This window comes from Pelobates fuscus, chromosome 6 (assembly GCF_036172605.1).
Source record: "Pelobates fuscus isolate aPelFus1 chromosome 6, aPelFus1.pri, whole genome shotgun sequence".
NCBI lineage: Eukaryota > Metazoa > Chordata > Amphibia > Anura > Pelobatidae > Pelobates > Pelobates fuscus.
In genome coordinates this window covers 273,563,540-273,576,036 of record NC_086322.1, presented here as the reverse complement: position 1 = coordinate 273,576,036, position 12,497 = coordinate 273,563,540, and the positions used below count along the sequence as shown (strand labels likewise).

The 12,497-nt window shown below is 41.3% G+C and overlaps 1 protein-coding gene across 5 annotated transcripts in view; it reads left to right on the top strand.

Annotated features, from left to right (window-relative positions):
- NCOA5 (nuclear receptor coactivator 5) overlaps nucleotides 1-7,650 on the top strand; it is a 33,128-nt gene extending 25,478 nt beyond the window's left edge. For 4 of the 5 annotated variants that reach the window (XM_063459173.1, XM_063459174.1, XM_063459176.1 and 1 more), the window contains 6 exons: nucleotides 824-1,177; nucleotides 2,974-3,080; nucleotides 3,727-3,853; nucleotides 3,978-4,177; nucleotides 6,147-6,458; nucleotides 6,654-7,650. In XM_063459173.1, coding sequence (XP_063315243.1) covers nucleotides 824-1,177; nucleotides 2,974-3,080; nucleotides 3,727-3,853; nucleotides 3,978-4,177; nucleotides 6,147-6,458; nucleotides 6,654-7,327 — 1,774 coding nt within the window. In that variant the 3' untranslated portion in view covers nucleotides 7,328-7,650. The remainder of the gene's footprint in view (nucleotides 1-823; nucleotides 1,178-2,973; nucleotides 3,081-3,726; nucleotides 3,854-3,977; nucleotides 4,178-6,146; nucleotides 6,459-6,653) is intronic. The other variant, XM_063459175.1, reaches the window with a different exon arrangement.
- The last annotated feature ends 4,847 nt before the right edge of the window (nucleotides 7,651-12,497 follow it).

Below are 12,497 nucleotides of genomic sequence, written 5' to 3'. Positions count from 1 at the left end.
ATACAATCTTACCACACAAGCCAAATACACCGGTCTGTTTTGCAATCTTCCCAGAGTCTAACAGCCTCCTGTCATTTTTTTACCTCTGCCTATGTTGGCTTTTTTTTTCTTCCCCTACACATCTTTACTCCTCTTTCACTTTAGGTAATGTATGGATGTGTACTATATACTCTTGGTTTTTATTCAGCTCGGCCATTTTTTTTTTTTTGTGTGTGTGTGAATTATTTCCCCAATAACAGGTTTGTTTTTGCAAATTAACATTAACTGTTCTACTGTCTTGACTAGCTAAAACAAAAAAATCTATCAAACACAATCTCCCTCTAACATTTTGTGCTTTAACACAAAAACTATACATCGCGCATACGTTCGTAAATAAAATGTCTCCAAAATTGCATAAAGCAATCATGAATTGGTGGGAAAAAATTTAAATGTATTTTTAAACAAAAGTCGGGAATCGGTGTGTACAGATGAACTGCACGACAGTCTTATAATATAGTGGAGGTAACAAAAACAAAGCCTATAAGGAGCTTTTTGTTCCTTTCTGCGTGTCTGGTTCGCGTTCCATTTATTCTCCTTTTTGTATAATGTATGAAGAATTCCATTTGAACTTCTGTGCTTTTAATATCCAAGCATTGTGAATTAATTTCTTATAAGCTAAAGTACAAACCTGGTTGAGATTACATGGTCTGAAATCTGTCAAGATTGTTTTTGTATTTTGGCTTAAACTGTAGTAGTGATTGGGAAATGAAAATAGGAACTCCCTTTTGGTGTGTTGTACTTCCTTTTAAAATAACATTTTCTTATTTATTTTTTGGTGCCTCAGAGACTTGTATACATATGGAGAATCCCGCGACACGAAACGTGAGCGCTCCCCTTTGCGTGGGAGCCCCAGAAGAGATGGCAGGGATGGTAGAGACTCGCGTGCCACAAGGGAATCGCGAGATGGACGAGAGCCAAGAGATACCAGAGATGTGAGAGAATCTAGAGATATAAGAGATGCACGGGATTCTCGGGAACCCAGAGATATGAGAGACACTAGAGATGCACGTGACTCCAGAGATTATAGAGAATCTAGAGAACTGCGTGAAGCAAGAGAATTACGGGATGCCAGGGCCGTCAGAGATTCTCGAGACATCAGGGATCCTTTGTATGACCGCTACAGAGATGCACTGTATAGGTATGTGGGGAATATTTCTGCCCTAGCCTCATCCCTTTATTCCTGACTTCGCCTGTTATTTCTGTTAATGTGTTCCATATATCTATTTATATACCTCTCTTATATCTTTTCTGGTAATTTGCCCACTACACCATCACTGAAAAGAAAACAAATGTTATCTCTGTTTTGTTTCTCTGTAGGCGAGACAAGCAGGCTGTATGTGACAGTAATCTTTACAAATTAGTTAGGGACTATTACTAGCAGCCAGCCCTCAATTTGTGTAGTTTGTAGATCTGAAAGTTGCCCGAAAGAGGTGACCAGCTACTTTGGAGACAGCAAACTTTTTAAATACAGAATTTCAGGAACGCAAACCTGTATTCCTGACTCTATATTGTGAAACAATCTATATCTATATTGTGTGTTTCCGTAAATATAGTAAAATTGTGCTTGTATTCAAGTCTGCAGCTGCTGCATCTGCCCCATATCTGCCTGTTTGGCTGACATCATCAGAGGTGAATCTCTGAGCCAATCTCAATGCTTTCCCACAGGACTGTCTGAGACTGTAAATGAATCAATGCATCTCTATGAGGAAAGTTCAGTGTCTGCATGCAGAGGGAGGAGACACCGAATAGCAGTGCTGCTCAGTGTGCAGCACTGCCCCAAGAGGCACCTCTAGCAGCCATCTGAAGAGTGCCAAGTGGAGTTATCCCTAGGCTGTAATGTAAACACTGCATTGTCTCTGAAAAGACAGTGTTTACTGCAAAAGGCCTCAAAGGAATGGTTCTACTCACCAGAACAAATACAATAACCTGTATTTGTTCTGGTGACTGTAGTGTCCATTTAAAACTGCAGTTCCATTGATTCCCACAATATTATAGATCCTATTCTGAGAAGTAAGGTAGCCTTTTCAGTATGTGTGTGGGGTCATTGTACTTTATAATACAATCATAGTGAGGGGAATTCAGTATTGTAATCCTAGTATAGACCCTGTTGTAGCTGCTTGGGATCCTATAGTCTCCTCTCAAACTCTTTCTGTGGGTACCCATTAGGTGGGAAAGGGTACAATATATTGGTAGTATCAAATGAAAATTTAGATCTCTAAATCTAAAACTGCATTAAAGAGTTAACAGTAGGTTTTCTACCTTTTTAAACAGTCTTGACAACTTACAGCTTTGTCCCACCACAGACCCATGGTATTATACTCTGCTTGGGGGATTCTTCTGCAGGAGATTAGTTAGCTCTGCTAAGCCATCCTGATCCTGCGCTTATTGATAGACAATTATGCCTGGTCCTGTAATGGCTGTGTTTTCCTTAATGGAACAATGCAGTTTCTTCTGGCTGTGTATAGCGCAGGCATCTGGGACTTGGGTTAGTTGGCAGTTGGGAAATAGTTCTCAGTTTATACTGTGACACCAGGGCACACCTGGCACAATGCTGTAATGGTGACTGCGGTCCCCTGGTGCTGTCCCACTGTTAAGAGTCAAGCTACTTTTGAATTTGATACGAACACGGGCCCTACTTCATCATTGGTGATCTGTCTTTATTTTTGTTTAAATACATATATACTATATATTTAAAGGTGGACAGAATTTATTGACTTGAGGTCAAAGTGTGACAAAACATATTACTATAGTTGTTTTGGAACTTCTGCTTTAGCAATATCTGTGGAGAGGTGCTAGACTGCAGACACCAGGTATGGGGAAGTGGGTCCGTCTCTGGTGATTCCGGGCACCACTACAGAGCAATTTTGGGGTTATTACTGTATTGAATATGTTTGTTTGGCTTTGCTTTCTATTTAAAAGGTGTTCTGTTTTCAGGCGTGATGAGCCACTTGATAAATACCGTCAAGAAGAACTTTATCGCAAGAAGGAAGATGCCTTTGATCGGTTCAGAGATCCTCTTGATAGATTTCCCAGAGAAGAAGGTTTGTACTTTGTGGCTGATCACGCATAAATGTAATATGTCTGACAGATGTACTTTAAAGGACAACTGTTACCTCAAAGCTATTTTCTAATCTATTAATCCTTTCATCATGTTTTGAATGGAAAGTTGTTTTTTTTTTTTTTTTTTACCTTTAGTATAAGTCCAGATCGTTCAGTCATGTACACACACTTTGGGTCAGATAGTGCTTGAAAACCAACAGTCTCTAAAGTCCTCTATGCTTTACTCTCTGCAGAGAAGAACATAGAGATTAACTGTCTGACCCAAGGTGCACATATATGGCTGAAGGATTCTGTTGTATACTAATGGCTAGGGTGAGTTTTTCTGAATATTTTTTTTTAATTTTTTTGTTTTTTAACAAATTCTAAATTAATCCGATTTTAAAACTTGATAAAATTATTATATTAAAAAATAGTTTTGAGGTGATATCCTTTAAGAAATATGAGCAATAGTTTCCTGTTAGATTGGGTCACTTAGATTTGTCCCTAGGCCAGAGATGACCACCTTTAACTTTCCATCAAAGATTGAACCACAAATCCTAGAATTTTTGCAAACCACTTGATTAGAGCATTCCACTATGGACACGGTGTTGCTTTTTATCTAGTGTTGTTTTTGTGGGTTCTTACTAGATCGTTTGAAACGTGATGAACGTCGGCGTGAGGAATTATACAGGCAGTACTTTGATGAAATACAAAGGAGAGTTGACTCTGAACGACCTGTGGATTGCTCTGTAATTGTAGTTAACAAACAGTCGAAGTAAGTACATTTTGATTTTGGGAGGTTTTATTTTTTTTTCGTTCAAACCTGTTGTCTATTGAGCATAGTGTACTTCATATGGACAAAGTAAGTAATGTTTTAATTTGCACCAATTTTCTACCAGGGAGTATGCAGAGTCTGTTGGGCGGAAAATACGTGACCTGGGTATGATGGTAGACTTGATCTTTCTGAATACTGAAGTGTCTCTGACCCAGGCTTTGGAAGATGTTACGAGAGGTGGTACTCCCTTTGCAATTGTGATAACTCAGCAGCATCAAGTGCATCGCTCTTGCACAGTTAACATCTTATTTGGCACACCTCAAGGTATGGACTGTTGTAACATAATTAAAAACACTTCCAACTTCTTTAGGAAAAAGATGTTATTAAAACCAGGGTGTTAGGCAGTTGACCGACATTGTTTCTTTGGGGTTCTGTGGAAAGAAATGCTTGCAGGAGCTGCAGACATGCTGTCTGGAGCCTTTGCAAGCCCTATCCTCTTCCCCTGCACAGACAGAGAAGTACCTCTGCTGGAACTGCTCATTGAGAAGAGTGAAACTCTGCTTGCGTTGTGGAGTTAACAGAAACAAACCTCTCTGACAGCCAGGGAGGCATTTCTGCCCCCAGTTAGGAAAATGCTGATTTCTGTTGAATTCCATTCAATTTGAGGGTTTTTTCTTTGGTGGGGGAGCAGGGAGGTTTACCTTTTCTCCATGCTCCAAACTGGAGGCAGCTATGTCATGTCCATGCAATAAAGTACTCTCTATTTTTGTTTTGTTTATTTTACTATTTATTTTGTGTAAAATGTAACCGTTGTTTTTTTCCTAAACATTATCTTTGGAAAGATGCCTGCAGTATAATGACTAACTATGATGATAAAATGCATTTCTGTTTGCGCGTTCCCTGCTATGCCCAATGATGGGGTTATTTTTTTATACACTACATGGACAAATGTATTGGGACTCGCCTTAATTATTGAATTATTGCAAGAAGCCATAAAGCCAACATTTGTGGGGGGGAAATGGGTCGTTCTGATGAGCTCAGTGAATTCAAGCATGGCACTGAGAGAGGATGTCACCTGTGTAATAAGTCAGTTTGTGACTGACTTATCCCAGCTAGATATTTCACTGTCAACTGTACGTGATGTTATTGGAAAGTGGAAGAGTTTAGGAGCAGCTGCAACTTGGCACAAAATCTGTGCGGGAGCTTTGTGGAATGGGTTTCCGTGGCCGAGCAGTTGCAGGCAAGCCTCACATTGCCAAGCATGCCGATACTGGACTCTGGAGCAGTGGAAACATGGAGTGACGAATCACGTGTCTGTCGGTCTGGCGAATGCTACGAGAGTGTTGCTTGCCGGCATTGTGCCAACTATTAAGTAAAGGTGGAGGAGCGATAACGGTATGTGGCTATTTTTCAGGGGTTCGGCTTGGCCCCTTACTTCCAGTGAAGGTTAATCTTCATGCTTCAGAATACCAGGGCATTTTGGACTCTCTGCTTCTAACATTGCGTAAACCGTTTGAGGAAGGCCCTTTTCTATTCCAGCATGACTGTGCACAAAGCAAGGCCCAGAAAGACCTGGTTGGATGAGTTTGTGGTGTGGAAGAATTCGACTGGCCGGCACAGAGCCCTCACCTCAACCTTATCGAACACCTTTGGGATGAACTGGAACCAAGGTTGCGAGCCAGGCTTTCTCGTCCAACAAACGCCTGAACTCACAATTGATCTACTGGATTATTGGGCAAAATTTGCCACAACAACACTCCAAAATATTGTGGGAAGCCTTTCCAGAAGAGTGGAAGGTGTTATAGCACCAAAGCAGGACCAACTACATTTGTAATGGTCTGGTGTTCTTATACTTTTGTCTATATAGTGTATATGAGATATCCTTTAATCTTGTTTTTGGTTTTCTTTTCTTTGTAAGTTAAAAGCTTGAAAACTGCCCTCCTTTTCTTTGGAAGTCATTTGAAATATTCTGAAGGGCAACTTACATTTTTATCAATGTTTTATATATTTAGCAACATTGGAATTCCTTTATTGTGCATTTTGTCCATAATGACTGTTTACATCCCTGCTTTTGGCCATTGTTTAGATCTCGTGATGGATGTTACCTCTATTCCAATCCCTCTAATCTGTTATAGATGGTTTAATCAATTCTCCTGCTCTTAAGAACAAACCTATCCAGTGTGCGATGATGCTTTGTTTTTTTGTGTGTCCTAATTCATGTGTAACACTATTTACTTTAGTTTTTGTGTAGTAAGATTATGTTAAATTTAGCTATAATTGTTTTTTCTTTTAGAACATCGAAACATGCCACTGGCTGATGCCATGGTGCTTGTGGCTAGGAACCATGAACAGTTTAAATCTGAAGCTCGAGACAAAGAGAGGGAGGATATTGCACGTCAAGCAACAAAGATGTCTACAGATGCTCTTCTGAGAGAGCGTGCGCCACCTATGGATGAAGGTTTGAGAGGAACTCATCCTCCAACTATACAGCCCTTGCTGGCACTGCTTGCAGATAATAGATATGTTACTCCTGAAGAGATGGACAAGGTCATCCTTTACCTTCGTGACCGCAAGGATAGATTGTTGTCTGCAGATCCATTGTCGTGTAAGTGAAAACTTAGTTTATTCACTAAACATTAAATTATTGGTAACTGAAAACAATGTAAAAATGCTCATACTTGGCTGTCATAAGTTTAACAGCTTGGTTTTCAATTTTATTATTGAGTGTTTTGGTTTTTCTGTGCTTGCTTTTTCCTTTTGTGTTTAAAACCAGCAGTAACATATGTAACCATTTTTACAGCCCAGCTCTCAAGGCCACAGATGGGATCATCTCAAGTGACTTCCATGGACAGTCAATCTGGTCTCACAAATAATAAAGTCATGCAGATGAGTCAGCAGATGAGTCAGCAGATGAATCAGCCAATGAGTTCTGCTCCCCAAGCACAACAGTCTTTAAGCAACCCTCAGCAGGAGCTTCAGGCAAAAATACTCAGTCTTTTCAACAGCGGCTCTCAAGCTAACATCAACCCAGCTGGCCCTGTAGGTGCTTCTGTAGCTGCTCCAAACCAGGGCTATGGGAATGTTGGCAATTCTCAACTGCGTCCCGGGCAAATGAATACATCACCTCTTGGCCAAGTGCAGAGAAATCAGCCAGCCATGAACCAGCATCCTAATGTCATGGGTGTTGGGGTACCTATAAGAAATACCATTCCTCGACCTGGTGGTCCTTTACCATCACAAGCTGTTTACGGGCAACTCCAGAACCGTGCCCAGGTACCTGTTAATGTACAGGGCCAAAGGCCAGCTGGTTCTGCAGGTATAAACTTTGATAACCCTAGTGTCCAAAAGGCATTGGATACACTGATCCAGAGTGGTCCTGCTCTTTCTCACCTAGTGAATCAGACCGCAGGCCAAGGAGGCCGTGGTGGGCTTCCACCTCAGCCTTCAATGGGATCTTATCAGCGTCACTATTAGTGCAATGTGATAGATCTTCTAACCACTGCATTGTCCACCTCAAGATCCATGTTTTGTTTTTGTTTTTTTCACAAAGCTTCTCCAGGATGTGCTTATAGAGAAATGGGACTTTTAGTTAGTAACTGAACGTTAATATTTTGACCAACTCTTGTGCAATGAAGCATATTTTTTATTTTTTTAACCCTTTCCTTGGCTATGGAGAGCACTGCATGTGTGTAGCTTTTTTGTGCAAAGGTTTACTAGTTTAAGCATTTTCTTGTACATTTAATTCTTACATCAAAATGTGTTCTGCAGCAAATTTTTAAATAAACCTTTAAATGCTATTTTGTGTTTTTTTTTTTTTTGTTTTTGTTTTTTTCTTGAATCTAAAATATAAACTATTGAAAGAAATTTGGGGTGGATCATGTGTTAAATATGCCTGCTGCTTGTCTCTCTGCTTTAAAGTGTAGCGGGGTGGTGTTAATCTCAACCAGTTAGAATCAGATCACGTGTAATTTGTAGGCGCTTGAGACTCTGCTCAAAATTATCTCTGTTCTTATTCTTCTGGTTTGCTGCTCTGCACAGGTGCTTTCATCTTTCTCAACCCTGACCATAACTCTGAAAATGTGCCTCAATGTACCCAAGTTGGAAGGCAACTCCTTTCTGATGTAGAAAAAAATATATATTTCAAGCATGTGTTTTTCATTCAAAGGCTTATCAATGAACTTGTAAGTCCACTTACACACTACCAGACAGGCTAGAAATGGAGACATTCATTAACCTGGAGCTGTCATCTTACCAATAAGTGGGGGTGGGAGCTAGAAGATCCTGTTTGATACCAATTGACTAAGTGTTGAGTTCCCACACTTCATTCTACCTAAAGAGGTAGTTATTAAGTGATAACTTGAACCAAATTTTATTTAATGAGGAAAAATATAAAAACTACGGTTGTGTTGGCACTATACTTTTGCAATAGAACCAGCTGGATGGCAACAACAGTGCTAGTAATACCTCGAAAGTAATTGTAATCAAATAATTGACCATGCCAAAGGAGCTGAAAAGAAAAGTTTTGAGTAAGGGAAATGTAGGATTAATTCTGGATTTTCTAACAGGGATACAGTGAGCAATCAGGTTCCCATTCTTAAAATGGTAAGGCGGTTCATAAGAATAAGGTTAGCAGCAGACTTTAGGGACATCAAAGCTACAGACCAGCACATGGCAAAAATAACTCCACTAACAAGCATGACTGCCTACTCATTCGAATGCCACTCAACAGCCATAGGACATCATCAGGTGACCTACAAAAAGAATGGCAAGTGGCAGCTGGGCTGAAGAGCATGGCAAGGACAGTTGAACACAGGCTCCTTGGAGCTGGGCTGAAGTCGCGCAAAGCTAAAAAAAGGAGGGGGAAAAAAGCCCTTGATCATGAGAAGAGAACAACAACCAGGCTGTTTGCAAAAGACCATAAGAACTGTACCGTTGAGGACTGGAGTAATGTCACGATCACATTGAGTCAAATTGTCAGCTTTGTCCAACACTTGGTCATCTTAACGGTTACACTGAGATCCAGCCATTGGAGCTCTTTGATAAAAAGTGCTTAGCTAGATGGCCCGTGAACTTGCAATCTAAAGGATATAATGAGGGATTTGAGACAAGAGGTGGCAGGGCAAATTTGTCTAAAAGAGGTAACCGAGAGAAGCAGCTTTTGGTAAAATATAAAGGGAATAAACAGGTAATTGAATGAGAGTCTCAAACAGCTGGAGGAGCATGCTATATATTTAGGAGCAGGGGTGGGTCGTTGGGAAGTGGTGAGGAAAAAAAAATAATTCCGAGCTTTACTGAATTTGAGTGTGAAGTGAGCCCTGAAGAACAGCGATGGAGATTGAACAGTTATATGCAGGTATTTACAGCTAGGAGCAGCATAGATGAGAGGGGGGGTAGACTAGCCATTTGTTGAATACAATTGGAAAGTTTAGCAACCAAATTCGATCACCTAAAATATTAACTGTGTACGTGAAATATTGGTCAGAAACCTTAACCCCTTAAGGACGCAGCTTCAAAAACTGGACTTGCCCTTAAGGACACAAGCATTTTTTGCTGTTTGTGTTCAACCTCTGTTTGCATTTTTCTTATTTATTACACCAACACATGTTATATATCATTTTTTAAAGGACAAAAAGGGCTTTAATCTGATGTGACATATACATATAAATTCTTATTTATTAAAAAATGAAAAATTGTTTTTTTCACAGTTTAGGCAATAATAATGTGTGTATAATAAGTGCAGCTTAAGAAAAGTAATTTAAAAAATATTCAATTATTTGTTCTGATTTTCAGAGTACATGATATGTCTAGGATTTCAGCTTATTTTGAAAGTTACAGGTCACAAAATACAAGGAGTAAAAACTTTTTAATGTGGAGCTATTTTAGAATTTGGCATGTTTGTCTTGTAAGCTTAATAGCCATCACAGAAAGCAAAATTGCTGCACAAAAGTATATATTTATATAAAGCACACATCACAGGCTATTTACCAAAGGGTATTCTGACACTTTTTACGTAGCCATTTCGCTGCCAATCTCTGCTAAATCGTGTAGTAAAATTGTTTTTCAGATTTCTAACATACACACATAAAACAAGGATTTTTAATGTGTATTTCATAAAGTTGATATATACTACTGCTGTAGAAAACCCCATATTGTTTTCAGCCATATCAGAGTAAAATGATACCCCCAATCTATGTCTTTGCCACTATCCTGTGAAGTTACAGTGCCATAAAAGAGACCTGACCATTTCAGTTTTCACAGTGATAATTTTGATAGATGAATTTGATGGAGCAAGTCTCATGTTGAATTTATCCCTCAATGACCTACCATTGGTGAAAGTAGACACTACAGTGTATCTCATGGTATATAATGTGCCTTAACGTGATGACATTTTTTCACCAGTTTATGTCAAACTTTGTGGTAAAATATTTTTTTTGCAATTTTTACATACACATTACATTTTTTGGGGTCATTTTTCAAGTCTGGTATGTGCCACTGTGATCAAACCCCATAATTATGCTCAGCAAACTCTTCTGAATAAAACAATACCCCCAATATATGTCTTTGACACTATCCTGTGAAGCTACAGTGCCTTAAACGAGTCCTGACCATTACAGTTTTTACAATTAGAATTTTGATAAATGGATTTGGTGTGTCTATAATCACATTTTAGGGCATTGTAGCAGTTTGACAGTTATTACTCCATAAATGCATACCATTTGTGAAAGTAGACACCACGGGCTATGTCATATGGTATATTTTGAGCTTTATTATACAGTTATGTTAGCACCAATTACTTTCAAATGTTCATATTGTTTTATTTTTGCATTTTTATACACACATGTTGTATTTTAGTAGTTAATTATGGAAACGATATGTTACTGTAAATTAAATCCTGAAATTATTCTCAGCTATATTTCCTGAGTACAAAATTACCCCCTTTGTACACCGTAGCCAGGTTTTTGTGAAAAAATACAGGGCTAAAATCATACCCGGCCCATTACAGGTTTTTTTAAATGGCAAATTGACGAATGGTCATTGTTTCATTTTGGGGCATTTTAGTCGCTCATATATTTAAATAACGCCACCAATGCATACCATTTACAAAAGTGGACAACGTGGGGACCCTCATATAAAATATTGTAAGCTTTATTGAAGTGACATTTTGTTTCAAAGTTTGTGGTATTCATTTTTATTTTAACATTTTTACATACATAGTATTTTTGATGATTATTTTTTAAATATCCTGTTTCCCACTGTCATAAAATTATCTTAGCTGTACTCAGCAACATCTTCTCAGTACAAATATACCCCATATGCATATCTTTGGAAAGTAGCGATCTTAATATTAATCTAAATCTCTAATCCTAAACCAAATCCTAATCCCAAATCTAACCCTCAATCTAATAATAAACCATTACCACAATCCTAACCCATAACCAGAGGCGGCTCTAGACTTTATGAGGCCTTAGGCGAAACGCAAACATGAGGCCCCACTAACAAAAAAAAGTGTCACATATACACATTGATGCACTGTCTACCTGTGTATGTGCCTGAGAGTGTCTGACAGAGTATCCTTGTGTGTGTGTGAATGTATGTCTCTGAACATGTTTGCGTTTTTGTCTGAGACCCTATGTGTATGGGGTAGCTGCTTGAAGTGTGTTGTGTGTATGGGGGGGGGGAGAGGCGGGTGATGGTGAGAGGGGGGTGATGGTGTGGGGGTGATGGCGAGAGGGAGAGGGGGGGTGATGGCGAGAGGGAGAGGGGGTTGATGGCGAGAGGGAGCGGGGGGTTGATGGTGAGAGGAAGGGTAATGGTAATGTGAGAGTGAGAGGGGGGTAATGTGAGAGTGAGAGGGGGGTAATGTGAGAGTGAGAGGGGGGGTAATGCTGAGGGGGGTGAGGGGTGTGATGCTGAGGGTGGTGGGGGGTGATGCTGAGGGTGGTGGGGGGTGGTGAGGCTGAGGGGGGTGGGGGGTGGGGGTGGTGAGGCTGAGGGGGGTGGGGGGTGAGGCTGGTGGGGGGAGGTGATGCTGAGGGTGGTGGTGGGTGGTGAGGGGTGATGCTGAGGGTGGTGGGGGGGTGGTGAGGGGTGATGCTGAGGGTGGTGGGGGTGATGGTGAGGGTGGTGGGGGTGATGCTGAGGGTGGTGGGGGGTGATGCTGAGGGTGGTGGGGGGTGATGGTGAGGGTGGTGAGGGGGGGTGAGGGTGGTGGGGGGTGGTGAGGGGGGGTGAGGCTGGGGGTGGTGAGGCTGAGGGTGGTGGGGGGTGAGGCTGGTGGGGGGTGGTGAGGCTGAGGGGGGTGGGGGGTGAGGGTGGTGGGGGGTGGTGAGGCTGAGGGTGGTGGGGGGTGAGGCTGGTGGGGGAAGGTGATGCTGAGGGTGGTGGTGGGTGGTGAGGGGTGATGCTGAGGGTGGTGGGGGGGTGGTGAGGGGTGATGCTGAGGGTGGTGGGGGTGATGCTGAGGGTGGTGGGGGGTGATGGTGAGGGTGGTGGGGGGTGGTGAGGCTGAGGGTGGTGAGGGGGGGTGAGGCTGGGGGTGGTGAGGCTGGTGGGGGGAGGTGATGCTGAGGGTGGTGGGTGGTGAGGGGTGGTGGGGGGGTGATGCTGAGGGTGGTGGGTGGTGAGGGGGTGGGGGGCGAGGCTG